The sequence below is a fragment of the Hippichthys cyanospilos genome, chromosome 10 (assembly GCF_059441005.1).
Source record: "Hippichthys cyanospilos isolate Australia breed blue-spotted pipefish chromosome 10, RoL_Hcya_1.0, whole genome shotgun sequence".
Lineage (NCBI taxonomy): Eukaryota > Metazoa > Chordata > Actinopteri > Syngnathiformes > Syngnathidae > Hippichthys > Hippichthys cyanospilos.
Window position 1 is genome coordinate 4796888 of NC_142378.1, and position 20834 is coordinate 4817721.

The 20834-nt window shown below is 41.0% G+C and overlaps 2 protein-coding genes and 2 long non-coding RNA genes across 6 annotated transcripts; 2 read left to right on the top strand and 2 right to left on the bottom strand.

Annotated features, from left to right (window-relative positions):
- Positions 1-325: 325 nt before the first annotated feature.
- On the bottom strand, positions 326-10262 carry LOC148416698 (uncharacterized). The gene is made up of 3 exons (XR_015866937.1): positions 10148-10262; positions 10026-10064; positions 326-382 (listed from the first exon to the last, which is right to left on the bottom strand). It is a non-coding gene; the product is annotated as an uncharacterized LOC148416698 (long non-coding RNA).
- On the top strand, positions 690-4881 carry LOC148416699 (chymotrypsin-like elastase family member 3B). Of its 2 annotated transcripts, XM_088425240.1 has the most exons (8): positions 690-824; positions 916-1004; positions 1099-1196; positions 1980-2108; positions 2215-2351; positions 2963-3105; positions 3420-3572; positions 4796-4881. In XM_088425240.1, exons 1-8 carry the CDS (start codon positions 779-781, stop codon positions 4811-4813), a joined length of 813 nt encoding a protein of 270 aa, XP_088281366.1. In that variant the 5' UTR covers positions 690-778; the 3' UTR covers positions 4814-4881. The 2 variants fall into 2 exon arrangements, with proteins under 2 accessions (XP_088281366.1, XP_088281367.1); XM_088425241.1 differs by lacking the exon at positions 4796-4881 and having other exon boundaries at positions 3420-3584.
- Positions 9071-19725, top strand: LOC148416700 (sodium-dependent phosphate transport protein 2B-like). The gene is made up of 13 exons (XM_088425239.1): positions 9071-9174; positions 11100-11153; positions 11234-11368; positions 11871-11999; positions 12082-12225; positions 12972-13083; positions 13160-13355; positions 13736-13831; positions 15473-15584; positions 16650-16817; positions 17137-17253; positions 17444-17568; positions 18725-19725. Exons 2-13 carry the CDS (start codon positions 11108-11110, stop codon positions 19253-19255), a joined length of 1911 nt encoding a protein of 636 aa, XP_088281365.1. The 5' UTR covers positions 9071-9174; positions 11100-11107; the 3' UTR covers positions 19256-19725.
- On the bottom strand, positions 11540-15788 carry LOC148416701 (uncharacterized). Of its 2 annotated transcripts, XR_015866936.1 has the most exons (4): positions 15391-15788; positions 13659-13735; positions 12886-13388; positions 11540-12254 (listed from the first exon to the last, which is right to left on the bottom strand). It is a non-coding gene; the product is annotated as an uncharacterized LOC148416701 (long non-coding RNA). The 2 variants fall into 2 exon arrangements; XR_015866935.1 differs by lacking the exon at positions 15391-15788 and having other exon boundaries at positions 13659-14310.
- Positions 19726-20834: the final 1109 nt, after the last annotated feature.

Sequence of the window (20834 nt, forward strand, 5' to 3'; positions counted from 1 at the left end):
AAGCATTTCATTAGATTTGCTGACACCTGCAGAAAGTTGATAAAATCTCATATGTATAAACACTCAATAAATTTCGGACTATGAGCGGCTACTTTTTTCCTCCCACTATGAACCCTGCGGCTTCTAGACCATTGCGGCCGTCTTAAAGTCATTAAACAAAGGGAGACAGGAGAAGAGACTCAAAATATTGATTTTGAACTGCTATTCTACTCACCACCAGGGCGTGCTCTCCACTAGAAAACACAATCAGCCATGTTACTGTTGTGTTCATTCAGTATTATAACAATCCAAGTGTGTCAGTGTTATGTTGAACTTATGTTGTTTCTCTTGTTTCTAAACATGTCTGTTTTCTGTCTGCGTAAATATCTGAAGATGTTCCAACCTGCGTAAAGGACAAAAATGACAAAAAATGTATAGAGTGTGTTGTCAAGCAAACGAAGACATTAACTAATCAATCACTAAACTTTCCGTGAGCAATCATGATTAATCGCAACTTGCAACAGATATTTCTTGAAGAAATGAAGAAATATAATCAACACGACCAATAAAGATAAATTGCTGACATACAGTAGGCCTTGTACTGTACAGGTCCTCATTCATTTGCGCAGGTGCGCCCAATGTTTGTATACGATACAAGCAGCTGAGATCTCCAAAATCCATCGGGCCATCTGCGAGACGGGAAGTTCTTCCCATGCCGACAGGCCCTGATAGCCACATGTTATTTGAGGCCATGCCGTAGGCTATAATAAGGTGCCAGGCAAGAGGGAGGGAGACAGACATGATGTTGCGGTCCCTCGGTCTCCTTGTCCTGCAAGCAGCTTTGGGTGAGTTCCGCTAAGTCCTGTATTATCCTTTCAAAGTGGACTCTGTTGTTTACTAAAGCGCCGAAACATCGTTTCGTTTTCATTTGGTCAGTATTCGGCTGCGGCGCCCCAGCGGTCCGGCCCGACACCAATCGGGTGGTAAACGGAGAAGATGCTCGTCCTCACAGCTGGCCCTGGCAGGTAAAGCAACATTTTTCTCGCGGACGGAACAGAAGCGATTTCAAGCAGTGAGGAGTCTCGGACGATAATAAGGCACGCTATCGTTTGCTGTCAGATCTCTCTGCAGGTGAAGCACGGCAGCCGCTACCACCACACGTGCGGAGGAACTCTGATAGCGCCTCGATGGGTGCTGACTGCCGGGCACTGCATCTGGTGAGCTCTCGTATGTTTTACGCGTCTTCTCAGGAACGCAAGCGTCCTCTGATCTAATGTTAGGGGTTTATTGTAGGGGTTCAAGGTTTTTTTCAAAGAATGTTTCCAATTTCCTACAGTGATTACAAATGGATTTGAATCCCCATCTGTTATTTTAAATAAGTAGTATTATATAACATTCAACAAACATTTGTAAACGGACTATCTCCCACTTCAGTTACAGCTCCAGAAGTGCAAAATTTCACCTCGTGACATGGTGACTGCATTCTGTGTTAGCTCGAGGCCCATCGTGGTACGGTGTTCCGCAGGGTTCAACATTAGGCCCCATGCGCTTTTCATTCGACGTCTTGAAATAAAATCCACTTTATCCTCGGCAACAATTTGGTAATGTCAGGAGAAAATCAAACCTCTCGGCTTTCACCTCAAGATGAGATTCCGCATTGCGTGCACTGTTTGTATGTAGCCGTTTATAGCGTATATCCTCCCGAGAGCCAGCCTATAGGTCTGTGTCCTTTTTCTTCTCAGCAAGACAACAAAGTTCAATGAATCGCATCGCACCCAAACAAATGAGACTATATTGGAAAGTTCTCACTTAATAAACTAGCTCCAATGCGACAGATGGAGAGATGTAGCCCAAGAACAATTGTCCACCGCAGTGGATGCAAATGAATCGGCTGCGTCTCAGGAGGATATGTCTGATTTGTACTTTACGTGCAGCACTTTGTAACCAGCCGCGGTTGTTTTTCAAGCGCTCTATAAATAAAGTCGAATCGGTGTTTTCAGGCCAGGAGACATTTACCGCGTGGTGCTGGGAGAGCACGACATGAACCTGCAGGAAGGCACGGAGCAGATCCGGGACATCCTCCGCATCGTCGTCCACCCGAATTGGGACATCGACCGTGTAAGCGAGGGGTGAGTTTGTCCCGTTTGGCCTTGTTTTTTTATACGCAATCCAAACGGGTCAAATTTGATCTTTCTGTACAGTAGACGTTAACGCTTATCGCTGTCGTTTCATTAGCAATGACCTGGCCCTGCTGAAACTGGATAAGAGCCCCATCATGACCGACGGCATCGGCCCGGCTTGCCTCCCGAGGGCCGACGAGATCCCCGCCCACGGGGCTGCGTGCTTCATCACCGGCTGGGGCAATCTTTACAGTAAGAACTCAGCAATGGAGGGCCTATTTCCAGGCGAAGACAAAGCTGTTCTAGTTCCACACTTTGTAAAAATGATCCGTTAAAGAACCGCCAAAAAAAGTCTCATAAAGCCGAATCCGAAGATACGATACATGTCCTTAATTTTGGTGGCGATTTTTCAACCAAGCTCTTTAGAGGTGATTGAGATAGGCCAACAGATAGCAATTTCTCGAATGACTTGTAGCACTTTAACACAGTAGGTGGCGCCAAAGACCACCTTATTTTTATACGAAAACACCAACTTGCTTCAAACCAGTGCGAATACACTTGGAGTTATCACTTCTTCAAGCTGTATATTTTGCCTTGTTTTTCACAAAAACTACATAAGTTTGAATAGAGCTCATGACACTGAACATCGAGTGGTTTAAAGAAAAAAAAAATCATTAAAAATGTTACCTATCCCGCCCTCAAAAGCCACAAGGTACCACATCGGTACAAAAAACACGAGAGTATTCGTTTTAAAATGAATGCACAAGGGTTAATGATCACCATCAAACATGCAACTTAATGACTCCATTTTGTAAGGAGAAGCATCTATTTGTGCTTTAACGCGGCTACAATTGTCGTTTCAGGCCACGGTCCCATGCCGGCCAAGCTGCAACAGGCCTTGCTGCCCGTGGTACAGCACAGCGTATGCAGTCAGAGCGACTGGTGGGGCGTCAACGTCAAGACCACTATGATCTGCGCCGGCGGAGATGCTGTGTCAGGGTGCAATGTATGTTCGGAACCCAACGACTGAGGCGGCTTTGGGTCTCTTAGCTAAAACAAAACAGTTGCCAACAGGCTCGCCGCTCGCCGCTCCGTCTTTCAATCACAGATCAGGATTCGGAATGCGCACTTTGAAAGTCAAAATTTAAGTCTGAGATAATAATAAGAATCTTGACAATTTCAGAACATCGCAACTTTGAAGAGCATTTTATATAACTTTGCTGGTGTTTACTAACACAAATTTGGACAGATTTACTGTCAATAATTTAGAGGATTTTTGTGACTTCCCCTTTGTGCATGTTTCCCGTCTTCTGTTTTTAGGGCGACTCAGGCGGACCCCTCAACTGTCAGGGCGAGGACGGGCGCTGGTACGTGCAGGGCGTCACTAGTTTCGTGTCGTCGCGAGTGTGCAACGAGGCCAAGAAGCCCACCGTCTTCACTCGCACCTCCGCCTTCACCCAGTGGCTCAGCGACGTAAGGATTTGAAAACTTTGTCTCATCTGAAAAATATCCTCTATCCCCCATTTTGTCTCAGAAAGACGGCAAACTTAATGACGTCCCATCGAAACTTATGCAGCATCATTGTAAAGGCCTTGATGTCCTTAAAGGAGCACGCTAGGACTTAGTGGGGTAGCCCGGTTGAATGAAAAGCTATAAAGCAAAAACGAATGTCCACTACAGTGGACTTAAATGAATCGGCTGGGAGGATATAGCAGTGACACGATATGCAGTTTAATCTAGAAAAAGCTCATTGAAATCTCCTGTCATGGCAGCAAATCCTATGAGAAATCTAAATGGGTTTATCAGAATATATACGAATTATAAAAAAAACATTTAAAAAAAAAACGTTAAAATTCTTTACTGTCTTATGAGCAACAAAAGTTGACCAATAAAAGTGGTGTTTCAGTACTCCCCTTTGCAGGCACTATTTGATAAAAATCACAAACAAGACTATGCTGCTATCTAGTGGTCAAACGTTAAAGTATATCATATACGTACTCATATTTATGATGATCTCCAATCGTCCTGACTAAAATAGAACTATGGAGAAAAAAAATAAATAAAAATAAAAATAATATATATATATATATATATATATATATATATATATATATATATATATATATATATATATATATATATATATATATATATATATATATATATATATATATATATATATATACTTCGAACATGAAATTGTAGCAATTGTATAACTTTCAACAAAGTTTGGACGGAAGAAATTATAAAGATTGTTTTACTTAATATATTACCTTTTATGTATTTTGTTTTTCTTCATTTTCATTAATTATTTCAATGTATTATTTAGTAATTATTTAGTTATTATGAGTGTTTATTTACTTAATATTCTTTCTATTAAGTTCACTATCATTCAATCATATTATAAATGTATTATATTATTTATTTTGGGATTTAATTTAATCTGTTCAATTCAAGATTATTTTTTTTTTAACTAATTTGTTCATTTGTCTTTTTTTTTCCAATCTTTTTTGGGCGGGGCATCTTGAGATTCCCTCAATCCGTTAGATGTTCACCGAGGTGAAGTTTCACAAGATTTGATGATGTCATATAAGGATGAATTCTGCTTCCACAGAATCTACTTCATAACTGAATGTTTAAAAAAAATGGCAAAGGATTGAAGGCAATTGATTAATGACGTGTTTATGTTTCTTTAGGTGATGCTGCGCTACTGAAGATGCCAAAAAAGAAATCAAAAAGGTCGTTTTGAAGAAAACATAAAGATATATTTGTTGGTGATTTAGTAATTTGTTTTTTGTTTTTATTTCACTGAAGGCCCCGCAATATACAGCACAAATATCGAATGGATTATTGAATATTTAACTTATTTATTGAACTGCATGAGAATTGCTTTCATGACTAATGTGAAAAAAAAACTGAAATTTGTTGCAGACAGTCCAATAAAAAGAAAAAGGGACATTGCACAATTTCTTAATGCTATAATTCCTTTTCTTGTGTCTGCTTTTTTGTTTGGAAGTTCATTTGCCATTACATTCAAATTAAAGTTTTTTTTTCCTTTGCTTGAAAATCCCTTTGCGTAATTTTGGGGGGGTTATTTATGATTATTGATCAATAATTACCAATATTTTCATCAACTGTGCTGCAATTGGTTACCATAGAGACCCCAAAATCAATAGACACATCAGTCATATGACGCTTCGCATCATGCTACAACCTTTAGTTTTCTAATAAATCAATTTTGCCTAATTTGAATGATTATTTTATGCTCATTTATCAATATGTACCAATATATCGATCAATAGCTCCGCTGCTGGTTGGATTAGAGACCCTAAAATCATGAGGCCCATCAGTTCGTTCATCACGATTATACTTTAAAATAATATAGTGTATTCATTTTTAGCCTCATCAATAATTTATAGCTTTAATGTTCATCGATAGCTCCTCCGCTTTTCAGGTTAGAGACGCCGAAATCATTGCCCACTTAGGTGACATTCCGCTCGATTTCATTATTGCGACATTTTAACCAATAGATGGCAGCAAAGTATTTTCCGGCAGTTGTAAACGTTTCCTCAAAAGGACATTGTTGAATTTGAAATCATTACCTCACGAAGCTATGCGATCTTCCAGCCAATATTTGTGGGGGGGTGCTAACACTCTTGTCCCAGCTGAGTTTTATGCTTTTATGAGGGCGATCGTCTCAGGTTTGACCCCCATGTGGACTATGCCAACGAGGCAAAGTCAAGACAATCACCATCACTCGTGAAAACCTAGGAGATGAGTGACAAGTGGCGGTTATCGCACAGGGAGTGATGCGTGTGTGTGATTAGAGGGTCTTTATTGAGGCAGTGTTCCAAAGGTCAAAGGTCAAGCTTCCTTGAGGCTACGCAAGGGAAAACCTGCCGTTTAATGGGTTAGTCAATAAATTACCGGAGAAAAGTTACGGCGTTAGATGCACCCTTCATGTCGGATGCACGCACCTTGGCCCCGCCCCCCACTGCTACACTCTGCAGGCTAAGGTCAACGTTTCATTAAATAGGGATTAAAAAAAAAAAGATGTTCTTTCCACAGAAGTTATCAGCATCTGCCATGATAAATGGATATTAAAATCCACGAGCCGCCTTGCTTTTATTGGCTGTATGGCGCCACATAAATGATGCAGTTCAAATACAGCCGGGCGGAGGTTCCACAAGAAGAAAAACGTGACTCCGTTACATTTCAGTCAGCGGGTTACCTTTAAGTCACACAGTTAGCTCGGGCGTTAACCTTCATGCAATGTATAGGAAAATTGCCATTCATATGATGTGATTTTAAAGGGACAGTGTGTAAGATTTACACCGTTTTTCATGAAAAACAAATGATTGTAAATTTCAAAGTCTTGCAAATGAATGTGCACTTAATGACCAACAATAAGTTTAACACATAATCATAGGTCTCGTTATCATGAAATGAGAGTAAATGGGGATGGCCATGTTTGTCATAGCCACGGACAATGGTAAATGCAGCACTTCCTGCTGTCCGTAATGAAAAACTGTCTAAATCTTACGCGCTGTCCCTTTAAGAAAAAAATGCTTGACATTCTTTAAAACTGTCATTCTTTCAAAATTACTAATGGTATCAGCGCTTGGTATCTGTGACTGCTTATTGGTTGAGTACTAGTACTTGTATCTGTCGGGAAAATGTGGAATCGACAGTAACATCCCTAATATATATATATATATATATATATATATATATATATATATATATATATATATATATATATATATATATATATATATATATATATATATATATATATGTGTGTGTGTGTGTATTTTTAAACAGCTCAGTAGTCGGGTGGAGTCAGATTCCCGCATGATGCAATTTTGTGACTCCCTTCACATAATGTTACAGCAGGACTTTGCAGGTCTGAAGGTTGCTCTGGTAAGAAACTTGGCACGCTTGCATTTTCCAAAACAATAATAAATTGCTACCACTACACTATCAAACACATCATAACATAACCTGCTCAACCCGTTGAACCCTGGTTTTTCTTTTTTCACTTTTGGTTATAGGTGAAGGATTAAAGCCAAGTTTTTTTGTTTTTTTTTTACTGGGAAGAATTCAGTATGTAAAACATTAACTCCTATTCACAGCGTTTATGCCAGATGCAGCAGGCGATGTTGTTACCGGGCCAATTAAAACTCTGTAACGCCGCCGCTAATGAGTCGTAAATGTGCAATGCCACAGCCACGTCTGGAAAAGGAAATCAGAACTTTGTTTTTAATTTGTACTTGAAATATGCTTGCGCCTTATTCGGAGCGAGTTTATTTGTTTTCATGACCAAGCTCATAATTTGCTACGTTGCTATTTGAGGGAGCATAAGGGTTGGGTACAAAACGGGATCGTCAAAAATCTCAGCATAATCCACACCCGTTATAAACCACTGAATAAATAGAGGCTAATACTCTTTGCGTGGCAAAACAATGATGCAAATAAATATACAGCGGTGCCTGTGGATTCGAGTCGTCCGACTTACAAGTTTTCCCGATGCGAGCCAACGCTGCATGCAGATGTTTCATTGAACTTGCGGGAAGGCATCAAGATGTTTTGTTTACTCTTTAGATAAACATAACACAAAAAAAGAGGATTAGATGTTGCGCATAGCCTCTGGTAGCTCAAAGCTAACATCAAACGGGACACTCCATCAGCACCATTAGCGTCTACTGTATGCGGCACCCCTGCTTGCCCTAATATCTGAACACAAAGGTGCAGCAACACATATAGACCGGCAATATAAAAACACGCACGTCAGTGAGTGAGCAGGAGGGAGAGAGAGAGAATGGGGGGAGCGAGGGAGCAAGGGGAGAAAGAGAGACATTGCAAGATGGTAGAGATTGAAAGACGGAGGAGAGGGAGAAAAAAGGAAGCGAGAGGGGGAGGGAGAGTGTAAAGGGAAAGTAAGACGGGGGAAGTACATAAGGTGGGAGAAAGGGAGAGATGGAGACAGAAAGACAGGAGAAATAAAGGGAGAAAAAGAGGAAGAGAAATAGAAAGTGAGGGAGGGGCAGAGGAAAGGAAAAAGTAAGAGAGCAGAGGAGGGGTGAAAGAAAGAAAGAAAGAAAGAAAGAAAGAAAGAAAGAAAGAAAGAAAGAAAGAAAGAAAGAAGGAAGGAAGGAAGGAAGGAAGGAAGGAAGGAAGGAAAGAAGGAAGGAAGAAAGAAAGAAAGAAAGAAAGAAAGAAAGAAAGAAAGAAAGAAGGAAGGAAGGAAAGAAGGAAGGAAGGAAGGAAGGAAGGAAGGAAGGAAGAAAGGAAGGGAGGAAGGAAGGATGGAAGGAAGGAAGGAAGGAAGGAAGGAAGGAAGGAAGGAAGGACGGACGGACGGAAGGAACAAAGGAAGGAAGAAAGAAAGAAAGAAAGAAAGAAAGAAAGAAAGAAAGAAAGAAGGAAGGAAGGAAGGAAGGAAGGAAGGAAGGAAGGAAGGAAGGAAGGAAGGAAGGAAGGAAGGAAGGACGGACGGACGGACGGACGGACGGAAGGAAGGAAGAAAGAAAGAAAGAAAGAAAGAAAGAAAGAAAGAAAGAAAGAAAGAAAGAAAGAAAGAAAGAAAGAAAGAAAGAAAGAAAGAAAGAAAGAAAGAAAGAAAGAAAGCATCCTAAGGGGGAGTGAAAAAAGGGCGAGAGAGACAGAAACGCTAGTCACAGTGAAGCGTGTGAGATGCCGTCCAAAAAGAAGCAGTTGCAGAAACGTCCGCAGGAGGGCGTCCTATCAACATCTCAGCGTCGAAAAACACTGCCATTAAATACAAGCTGATCTCAAATACACTTAGCAAAAGTGTGTGTGTGAAAACACACTCCTATTGGTACCGTACCGCCTGGCATTCTCGGTGTGTGTGTGCAGGTGTGTATGCACGTGTGTGTGTCTGAACTTTGTACCCAGCGTGCGTGTGCGGGTGGGAGCTATAAGAGCAGCAGGCCGGGCGGGCGGGCCGTAGCAACAGGTGTCCCAGGTGGTTCTGCTGCCTCTTCCCCTCCAACACGCAAGAGCACAGGAAATAACTTACTTCACCGTTTACTCTCACACAAGTCTTATTCAGGTGAGTCTCACTGGAATATTTGATTTACATTGCATACTCCCGGAAATGATGTCACAGTGTTCCTGTTTCAGGCTTGGTTGAAAGCAATAGGGCCTTTTTTTTATTAAAAAAAAACAAAAAACAATCTTAAACAGTGTTTGCAAAATGCCACACGCATAACAAAGAAATGTCTTAGCGTAACCTCGGTGTGCTTTTGTGAGCTTTCTAAGAATAAAACACATTTTCTTTGATCAAATCAGAAAAAAACGGAACTAGTATTGTCAAGATGGAAAACACTGTGTAATACGTACCTATTGTTTAATACGTCCCCAAAAAATAAATTTCGATTTTCTTGTCATTTTTAAATATTGCGATTTTAAAAAGGGATTTTTCAAATCATGTCTGGTTACTGTACTTTGATTTGTGTTTTAGTTGATCAGAAAAAAGGGGGAAAATTACTTATTTGTCATGGAAATCATTTGAGAAAACTGCTTGAGAGGATCGCTCTTTATAACCAAGTTTTTTTTTTTTTTTTTTTTAATTAATAATGTGATTTTTATAGTGAACTTCTAAAATACCACAAAAATTCTAATATACACGGTGGTTATTTGAACAATTGTTTAATAAAGTTTTATAATAAAATTGGTATGCACATAATTCAACGGAAGAGAACCAATTGACTGTTATCTAATCTCTGTTCGCCCTATTTTCATTATAAAGAGGCTTTATGGACACTTTGCATTACAATCAGTTTTACAACCTTTGTATTATTTTGTTTGAGTAGAAGGTTATTAAAACACCAAAATACAATAAAGTACTATGCCATATACAGAAGATTCCACTTGATTAAAAAAAAAAAAAGGTGTACTCACTCATTCAAAGCTCATCTTGTCAGGTCCAAATTGTCAGGTCTGCTCATTTCAATAAGAGAATATGAAATATCATATATTTATCATAAAATGTCAAATTTATTGAGCCAATAACACAGACATACCTGCCTTGGAGGTGGTCGTGCAGAATTTGTTGTATTCAAACATCTGCTTCCATGTTTTTGTTTGTTGCTGTTGGGTTGTTTGTTTTTTCGTGATAGCGTTAGCTAGCTAGCTAGCAAACTGCTACTCGACTTCTGAGCCACCATAGCAAAACATATCCGCCAGAGACATGTTCATTTTTTCATCTTTTCATCTTTTCGTTCTGAGCGCCGTTTATTTCTTTATTCATTTTTGCCGTTAAGCCTGAGTCGACTGCGCACCTTCATCGATTCTTTTTCAACTCGTGCTACGTCATCGTGACTGACAGCTGTCAAGATGGGATGATTAGAAGGATTCTCGTTTTTTACCCGGCCAAAAACTAACCGCAACACGTGACTAACCGCCCCAAACTATTGTACGCCATATCAAAAATGTTATTCATTTCATGCAATTTGAAGGAAAATGCTGTACTGAAATATTATATATATATATATATATATATATATATATATATATATATATATATATATATATATATATATATATATATATATCGTTTTTTTAATAGATAAATAATAAAAAATATTTTAAATAACTGAAATGTTAAACTTTCAGTATATGTCAGGTACTTTAAAAATTCTAATTATATATATATATATATATATATATATATATATATATATATATATATATATATATATATATATATATATATATATATATATATATATATATATATATATATATATACGTATGTATGCATTTTTTTATGGATAAGTAACTATTTTAAATAACTGAAATGTTAAACTTTCGGTATATGTCAGGTACTTTTAAAATTATATATATATATATATATATATATATATATATATATATATATATATATATATATATATATATATATATGTATTTTTTTTGTAATCTTTTTTTTGTTCAGATTTGATACTAAATGCTAAAATGTGTTTTCTTCTCTAGATACAATCATGGGTCCCAGACCTCAAGTGGGGACCGAGTCCTCCCCCAGCTTTGGTATGCCCCCCTTCAGCAATCAACACTGTGACATTTTGTTTCCTTTCTGTAATGTTCCGACTTCATCCCCCTCCTAACAGAAGATAAGGATAAGGGTGTAAAAGACGGCGCCATGGTCCCGTCCTACTCCACCGTGGACCTGGTGAACGAGGACGTGGCTGAAGAGGATCCGTGGGACCTGCCGGAGCTCAAGGACGTGGGTGTCAAGTGGTCAGGTGAGATGGGACCCTCTTTGGTCCGCTTATGCTCTAATTGCAGCAAATGTGGAAGTCGCACATTAATAGTAGGGGGTGTCCATTATTTTATACAATAATAATTTTATACAATAATAATTTTTGGTATTTTAGTACCTAAACATAGGCATTTATTTACCTAAATTGATTACTTTATTTATAAAGTAATTGGCACTTTATTACCTAAAGGAAGACACATTACTGTATGGCTAAAATAATCAATGACTTTAGTACTAAGTAATCAATTAGTCTCGTAATTTTAGTGATTAAAATACTAGTATTTTTAGTATATGGGTCTGAAACATCTATTTCAAATTCCTGGGGAGCGCCACAGAGTTTTGGTCTAGGACCCCTTAACATCCAAACCGGTACGCAAACCCTCTAAGCTAGTTTTCACCACAAGGTACTTTAGAGGATCCGAGGAGCCAAGCCACTAGAAGCGTTCCGCGCACTGAGAACTTCAAGTCTAAGCGTGTCCTTTCAGATCTGGACACCAAAGGGAAGATCATGCGAGTGCTGACCGCCATCGTGAAGCTGGCGCTACTGCTCGGACTTCTCTACTTGTTCATCTGCTCGCTGGATGTGCTCAGCTCGGCCTTCCAGCTGGTCGGAGGTCAGACAGATGTTCTTCCCCCTGGACGACTTGTCCGCTTTTGTCCACGCCGGAGACCTAATCTTTGACGTTTCATCTGTAGGAAAAGCCGCCGGGGACATCTTCAAAGAGAACGTGATTCTGTCCAACCCGGTGGCCGGCCTGGTGATCGGGGTGATGGTAACGGTGTTGGTGCAGAGCTCCAGCACCTCGTCTTCCATCGTGGTCAGCATGGTGTCTTCTGGATGTAAGACTCGCGAACGTAGCCACGTCAATCTATGGAAATGTTTTCACATGGAATTTAAAATCGTGTCAATTAACCGCCACGACTCCTGGCTATGCACCGGCTAACGGTAGCACCGAGTTGCTTTTCCCCTTTTCGTAAACGTTTCCATTAACCCGTCGCGCTGGCTAGCTAGCGTCAAGCTAGCAAAGCGAGGTTTCTCCCGTCCGGCGTCCAAAATTGCAAACTCCCTTTGTGCTAGCACGATAAACCACAAACAAAGCTTAGATGGCCTTCATCGACTGATTAAAATCATACCTGTTACTATACGAACTCGTTCAATCCCAAAGACGTGATTTTACGTTTTTAAATTGACAATACTGTATGTCATATTCATTTTGAAAACTAACTATAAATGTCCATAAGGTGTAAATAAATGTGTTCTATCCAACCAACGTATTTTTTTATCTGACTTAATCGATCACTTTAGTTCACAAATGTATTCATTAGTTAAATGCCTAATTAGGCTAACTAAATGCCTAATTGCCATTTTTAGACACTCGTTAGCCAAACGCTTGAAGAAAAATTGAAAAGTCATGTTCATATGGGTACCTGGGATTGAATGTATGGAAAAAACATAAAAATATGTACTTGGGATTGAATGAGGTCATGGCTAAAACACACCTTCTCCCTGATGACGACGCACTGTTCAAATTGGAGGCTCCAAATCATGGTGAACTTTTTTGCTTCATGAGTCTTTTTTTTCGCAGTGTTGGAGGTCAAGTCCGCCGTGCCCATCATCATGGGCGCCAACATCGGAACGTCGGTCACCAACACCATCGTGGCCATGATGCAGGCAGGCAACCGAAACGAGTTCCGCAGGTAAAGGCGAGGGCTCTACGGAATTTTTTTCTCGGGGCGAAGAACCTGACGGGGAATCTCCGCCGTCCGCCGCCAGGGCCTTTGCCGGCGCCACCGTGCACGACTTCTTCAATTGGCTCTCCGTGCTGGTGCTGCTGCCCCTGGAGGTGGCCACGGGGGTCCTGGAAAAGCTCACCCACCTCATCATTAAGTCTTTCAACCTCCAGTCTGGGGAGGACGCGCCCGACCTGCTCAAGATCATCACCGAACCGCTCACCGACTCCATTATTCAGGTAGAAGAATCAAAGGGGCTCACTTTCACATGCCTGCAAATTAAAAACGATTCGTGGTTGGAATTTGGCTTTCATCATCATTAATTATACCTTTCGACAAGTATTATTATGGTCGCTTTTATGTTTCGTAAGGAACTTTTGAACTCCCGTTCAGTAGAAGACCCGGATGATTCGTTTCGAACAGTGCTCGGTCTTGATCGACCATTTGACGGATATTTTTTCAGATGACGTTTCGGAAATTTGAACGCTCGTCAAATCCGGGTTGTTAAGGTCGTAGGAATAGAACTTTGCACTTTTACTTACCGAGTAATTATTGTAGCAGACCACCATGCGCACCTTGGGAATTCATGTTCTGCGATGTTCCTCGTTCTCTTCCTTAGCTGGATAAATCAGTCATCACCGGAATCGCCACCGGGGACCCAGAAGCCAGAAACAGGAGTCTGATTAAAATCTGGTGCAAGACAAAGGTCAACACGGTAGGAAAACGTATAAACTGTTGTTTTGCTTGGTTCGTGATGCACAAAACACTCCGGAATCCAGGTCTGGTATATCTACCGTTGCCTTAGTAAGAGTTATGATCCAAAATACCTGCTTTTGGGGTCATAAACCAAGGCACACCAACTGTGAGTTTATGACCCCCAAATTCTCCAGATTTTAGGGGTCACAAACCTTGGCATATCATCTCTTCTTATTAGAGGCTATTACCAAAAATTCTGGCTCCTGGTTTTAGGGTCATACATCAACTGTTGGCTTACTTGAGTTTATGACCCCCAAATTCTCCAGATTTTAGGGGTCACAAACCTTGGCATATCATCTTGCCTTATTAGAGGCTATTACCAAAAATTCTGGCTCCTGGTTTTAGGGTCATACATCAACTGTTGGCTTACTTGAGTTTATGACCCCCAAATTCTCCAGATTTTAGGGGTCACAAACCTTGGCATATCATCTTGCCTGATTAGAGGCTATTACCAAAAATTCTGGCTCCTGGTTTTAGGGTCATACATCAACTGTTGGCTTACTTGAGTTTATGACCCCCAAATTCTCCAGATTTTAGGGGTCACAAACCTTGGCATATCATCTTGCCTTATTAGAGGCTATTACCAAAAATTCTGGCTCCTGGTTTTAGGGTCATACATCAACTGTTGGCTTACTTGAGTTTATGACCCCCAAATTCTCCAGATTTTAGGGGTCACAAACCTTGGCATATCATCTTGCCTTCTTAGAGGCTATTACCAAAAATTCTGGCTCCTGGTTTTAGGGTCATACATCAACTGTTGGCTTACTTGAGTTTATGACCCCCAAATTCTCCAGATTTTAGGGGTCACAAACCTTGGCATATCATCTCTTCTTATTAGAGGCTATTACCAAAAATTCTGGCTCCTGGTTTTAGGGTCATACATCAACTGTTGGCTTACTTTGAGTTTATGACCCCCAAATTCTCCAGATTTTAGGGGTCACAAACCTTGGCATATCATCTTGCCTTATTAGAGGCTATTACCAAAAATTCTGGCTCCTGGTTTTAGGGTCATACATCAACGGTTGGCTTACTTGAGTTTGTGACCCCCAAAATACCAGCTACGTGCTCGGGGGCCATGAACTCCATCTTCATCGAATGTCACCTCACTAGAGTTTCTGACCCCCAAATACTCTAGATTTTAGGGGTCATTAACCCTGGCATATCAACTCTTGTCTTACCAGTGGTTGTGACCACCAAAAATGCCGGCTCCTGGTTTTAGGGATCAAAAACTCTCGCAAATCAACAGTTGCCTTACTAGATTTTATTGTCCAAAATACCGGGCTCTGATTTGGGGGTCATAAACTCTATCGCCCCAAAGATTACCTTCCTTGAGTTTATGACAACGGAAACATCGGTTCCTTGTTTTCGGGCCACGAACTCCATCTTATAAACTGTCGCCTAAATAGAGTTTATGACCCCATAATACCATTCTATGATTTGTGGTTTAAGAGCACAAAAATACATTTAGAGAATTGTTTCTGTGGATTTCTCGTTGAATAATAAATAATGCTTACTTACGTAGAACAACAAAATGAGTACAAAATTAGCAAGATTGCGGTGTATGAACGGTGACTGGAACTAATTTGGTCCTCTCTTGAAGACTTTCTGGAACGAGACGGTGGAAAGCTGCCCCCCCGGTGCCGTCTGCTGGATGGAAGGCAACCTAACATGGACAGAGATGAATACCACCTGGAAGGAGAACTTAGAAAGATGTAAGCCTCGCCCTCTTGTAGTCAAGCGCTGAAGTGTAATATGAGACGGCAATCCCCCCCCGAAACCTACTTAGACAATGACCACCTTTGACTGGTCCCGCTCGCGACCTCCGCAAATACCTTCTCGGCGAGGCTATTCACGCGACTCGGAATGCTTCACAAAACACAAGCCGATCCGGAATCGAAAGTACGTGATTGGTTTGAAGACTGCTGGTCGGCTAACGCCATGTGGCGACATGAAGAAGATGGTTAGGAGTGAATGGAACTTGATAAGGCATCAAAAACCAATCATGCATCAAAAAGACCCTATATCTGAAATTGTGCGGGTGTTTCACCAAGTTTATGACGTTAAACAGACATTAAATCCCAGATTCGTAAGTATTAAATCTATATTCAAGTACATTAATCTGGGATTGAATCCCCGGACTCTTAAAAAAACGTGACTATACGCCCCTTGCATCGAATGAGTTAATAAACGAGTCAAATGGAATATGTTTCCGTGTTCTGTAATCGATGCACTCTTTATGGAATCTGCTGGAGACGTCATAACTTTTACACGATCCTCGACATTTTAGTAATATTCCTTTGGGTGAACGAGGATGGACTCGGACATTGGTTCGGTCCGCTCGCTTCTTTTATGGAAAATGATGCCGTAACAGCCTCAGCTAACAGGAGCTGCTGTTAGCTGCAACGGGCACTGGCTGCTAACGGCCAACTGATGTTCGCTTCTAGCTCGTTTGTCACGGTAATTATTGAAAGTGCGAATACTGTCGATATAAAAACGCATTCACTTCCTTCTAAGTTACCGTTTAAAGGACGCATCCATACTTTTGGCCTTCATTTTGAGGACAAACAAGTGCATCATTTTTGGGGAATTACGGTAATTCAGCCCAAAAACTCACAGCACAAGCCAATTTTAGGTTGTTGTGTTTTTTTTACATATTTTTCCCGTTGGTAGAAGAGATATCAACTTAGATGTATCAAGAATAGGTGCTGAAGAAGAACTTACCCAGTTTTTTCTCATCTACCTGTTCTTCAGATCTTAGTACTTTTTTTTGCTCGCAGGTTCGCATATCTTTGCCTACGCCAAGCTACCCGACTTGGCGGTGGGCCTGATTCTGCTGGGTATGTCCCTCTTCATCCTCTGCAGCTGCCTCATCCTCATCGTCAAGCTGCTCAACTCCATGCTCAAGGGCCAGGTGGCCCTCGTCATCAAGAAGGTGCTCAACACAGGTGAAAGACAAACAGATGCCTTTTTGTGCTTGGCTCGATGATAAAAAAAAATTGTCGAGCTCTAGAAAAAAAATATACAAATAAAACGACTGTTTTTTACTCTGGATTTTCTGAATGCAAATACAGTTTGTTCTCGAAGCTCTTGGAAGCTGTTCAAAGTTCATCTTATTCGTTCTGCGGTATGCGAGATTTCAAAATAGAGTCAAAAAGTACCATCGGTGCCAAAATGCTTTAGAAATAGTTGTTGAATTAAGTACGAGTTTCAGGAAAATTTCGTGTAAGTTTATGGTTATGTGCTGTCTTTCCATGATCTCTGCAGACTTCCCCTTCCCATTCAGCTGGGTTACCGGCTACATTGCCATTGCGGTGGGAGCCGGGATGACCTTCATCGTTCAGAGCAGCTCCGTCTTCACCTCGGCCATAACGCCTCTTGTCGGTGAGTTGACTTAGAAAATGTCCAAAATTGATCTGGAATAGGTGTCAATCAAAGCCACTGAGGATAAGATCGATGTTTGAATGGTTTGAAGTCATCAGAAAGTCATTCACCGCCATTGACGGATATAGACGTCAAAGATCTCTTTTTAGTGGGCTTCAGTGGGTTCTTTTCATGTCGTGTCTCTCACTAGGCATCGGTGTCATCAGCCTTGAGCGGGCCTATCCTCTCACTCTGGGCTCCAATATCGGGACGACCACCACGGCCATCCTCGCGGCTATGGCTAGCCCGGGAGAAACGCTACCCAACTCACTACAGGTACAAGAGAAGAAGACAAAGAGCTATTTTCAACTATTTTTTTTCTTTGCAAAATCTTAAACAGATCTTGGTTCTTCTCTATCACTTCGGTTTTTGGCGCGATAGCATCGCTCTTGTTTTTTTTTTTATAAGTGTTTTGCAAGCTTATAATAGCTCAAGAAAAGTATTTGTCAAGACAACATTCCGTCGGAGAGGTGACGTTATTGTTGACAGCCAGTCTTACCCTCCGTTGTCTCCCAAGATCCTGACAAATCCGAGTAAGTCTCCCAAATTTCCATTTTCAGTACTGAAAATGTACTGTTTGGGGAACACCTATTAAGATTTTTCAGAACTGATCGATTGGAGGACCTTTCTTCAGTCTTGACCCTGGAAATGAGTGAGCCTGACTCCGACTCTTCAGAAGCTTCGGGTTGCAAGTCCTTTCATCCGTACTGATTCGAGAGAATAGTTGGGCTGGCTCAGATTTGTCAGGATCTGTCCAGAAAAATGCCACACGTTTACTCGGAGAAAAGGGAAGGAAAGCCTGACTGTCAACGAGGCTTTCAGTGTGGCTGCACACACGTCGTCTCAGTAAACAATTTTCTCGAGATATCAGAAGCTTGCTTGAAAACAACCAGCGAAAAACATGCTTCGATGTAGGTTTTGGGAGGTTTTCTTTTCATCAACTGGCAAGTTTTTCGACATCTAATCCAGGGGTGTGAAACTCATTTTTATCATGGGCCACATTGTAGTTATAGTTTCAGTCAGAGGGCTTGTATGACAGTGTGAAGTCCTAGTTTTAAAATCAGAGCCCTGTGAAATCTGTTTAAAAGAGAGATTGGGAATTAAAAATGCTTGTCGTCCCCCTCTCGAGATTTTTAATGAGTTAGGTTGCAAATTTGGTATTTTAGCAAGAAACTTGACATCAAATCAGCATTTTGAGGGCCCGTAAAACGACGAAGCGGGCCGCATCTGGCCCCCGGGCCTTGAGTTTGACACCTGTGATCTAATGAGAGGAAATTTGCCCACCTGGAGAACCGAACTCTATGCGTGAGAAAAAAGGTGATTTTGATTTTAGTAAACATGAAAATCGAACTATTTCGTTTCCTGGCGGATGTGCCGTATGTCGCGTTTATGAAAGGGAGATCCGATCATCGTATCTTTTTTTTTTTGTTAGATTGCACTCTGCCATTTCTTCTTCAACATCATGGGCATCATTTTGTGGTACCCCATCCCCTTCACACGCGTGCCCATCAAGCTCGCCAGGGGGTTGGGTAACCGCACGGCGCAGTACCGCTGGTTCGCCGCCCTCTACCTCATCCTCTGCTTCCTGGTCTTGCCCCTCACCATTTTCGGCCTGTCGCTGGCCGGCTGGCAAGTCCTGGTGGGCGTGGGGGTGCCCGTCATCGTGCTGGCGGTGGCCGTCATCCTGATCAACGTCCTGCAGTCGCGCTGCCCCGGCGCCTTGCCCCGCTTTTTGCGCGACTGGAACTTCCTGCCTCGGCCCCTGCGCTCGCTGGCGCCCTGGGACAGCGTGGTCACGTCCTGCCTGGGCTGCTGCAACCGCTACTGCTGCTGCATCTGCAGGTGCTGCAACTGCTGCCAGAAGGAGGAGGAGGCCGTGCACGAGAAGAGCCTGGAGACGTACGACAATCCGGCCCGCGCGGCCGACGACGACCCCAAGGTCATCCAAGGAACTCATCTTTAACTCGCCCGAAACCAAAGGCGCATATATACGTCTCGCCGTCTTTCACTCATTCCATACCAAAGACGGATTAATACGTCTTGGTACCTTTCACTCATTCTATACCAAAGACGTATTTATACGTTTTTACACATTCCAGACATTTGATTCCAGATACTTATTTACAGATTGTTTATTTTTTTTATTAGGCTAAAAAAGGGTCTGAAAATAAATGGCACTGAATGAGGTAAAATCCGAATGTGTGCAATTGCCCCCACGCTGTATTTTCAGTGTTGGGCTGCTATGAACCGTGGTGAAAACTGGACCTAAAGAAAATTGCTCAATGACACCCTCCTATCCCTATCTGTACTCTCACTTTGGGACTTTTTGTACATTCTGTGTGGATGAAGAATTATTCTAACTGAATGATAAATATAGAATTTACATTTTGTTATTTAAATGTGTGTGAATAAAATAAATTGCCATTTTTTTAAGTAGAGTGTGCTTATTTGCTTGCTACAAAAACATATCATATTAATACAATAAATGTGCCCCCACACGTCCAACGATTGGCTTTGTTGTGCCAGTCATTACATAGTGTTGGTATCGATAGACAATTTTAGACGATAGACATTTTTAGAGTTGATTATTCTATCCATTATTACATCAAATATTTGGATATTTGGTGAAAATTTTATTCTGCAATATCGTGTATCAGAGAGAAAGGACAACGTAACCACAATTAAGCCATTATACACAAATTAGACTTAAACGATTGATGTACTCACATCACTTTTTGAAACCGATCCATTCACCGGTTCGGTTATCGTTTTCCCAAAGTAATATCAAATGTCTCATTTTGATTAAACGCAAACTATTTTCACCAAGGATGACAAAAATCTGCCATATATATATATATATATATATATATATATATATATATATATATATATATATATATATATATATATATATATATATATATAAGTATATATATATTTTTTTTTTTCCTATGTTGCAGATGGGACTGGTATTCTTCAGCTGTCTCCATTATCGAATTCGATAAGCCGCGTCGCACACGTGTCTTCTACACAATTGATAAGTGATTCATTGCTTTCCCATATCTGATGTGCCTTTGAACGGAAACTTTATGGGGTGTCATCCAGCGGCATTTCAATCTCCAGATGATTTTTTTTGTGCCATTAGAGAACACTGTGCACTTTTCATTCTCAGTTTAAAAAAAGTGTTTGAATATCATATACGAAAATGTACAGAAAATGTCTTATTTTGAAGCCTTCCTGAAGTTAGCCTGTTTTGAGGGGCTGTCCTGTACCTTTGCGATGAACCGCAATGTTCAAGTGACTGATTGAATCCAAGGTCATCACTTCAATGAGTGTGTCCAATCCAGGTACACAGTATCTTTAATTACTCATTGGAGTCCCACACAGTCCAAGACCTTCACTTGTAGGTGTTATGTCGTCTGTCACAGCAGGAGGGGCCCCTGGGGGTGACCAGACCATAAAGTGCAACTGATCTTATTACAAGTCAAGAGGGAAGAAGAATCTACCAATCTATATGACACTAGAATATCTCCAGAGAAACT

What these genes read in the sequence shown, in the direction of transcription:
- LOC148416699 (XM_088425240.1), top strand. Translation starts at nt 779, where the DNA reads ATGATGTTGCGGTCCCTCGGTCTCCTTGTCCTGCAAGCAGCTTTGG. An exon ending in TGTCCTGCAAGCAGCTTTGG is followed by an intron (nt 825 to 915) that starts GTGAGTTCCGCT and finishes TCATTTGGTCAG; the next exon opens with TATTCGGCTGCGGCGCCCCA. An exon ending in ACTGCCGGGCACTGCATCTG is followed by an intron (nt 1,197 to 1,979) that starts GTGAGCTCTCGT and finishes CGGTGTTTTCAG; the next exon opens with GCCAGGAGACATTTACCGCG.
- LOC148416700 (XM_088425239.1), top strand. Translation starts at nt 11,108, where the DNA reads ATGGGTCCCAGACCTCAAGTGGGGACCGAGTCCTCCCCCAGCTTTG. An exon ending in CGAGTCCTCCCCCAGCTTTG is followed by an intron (nt 11,154 to 11,233) that starts GTATGCCCCCCT and finishes CCCTCCTAACAG; the next exon opens with AAGATAAGGATAAGGGTGTA. An exon ending in CAGCATGGTGTCTTCTGGAT is followed by an intron (nt 12,226 to 12,971) that starts GTAAGACTCGCG and finishes TTTTTTTCGCAG; the next exon opens with TGTTGGAGGTCAAGTCCGCC.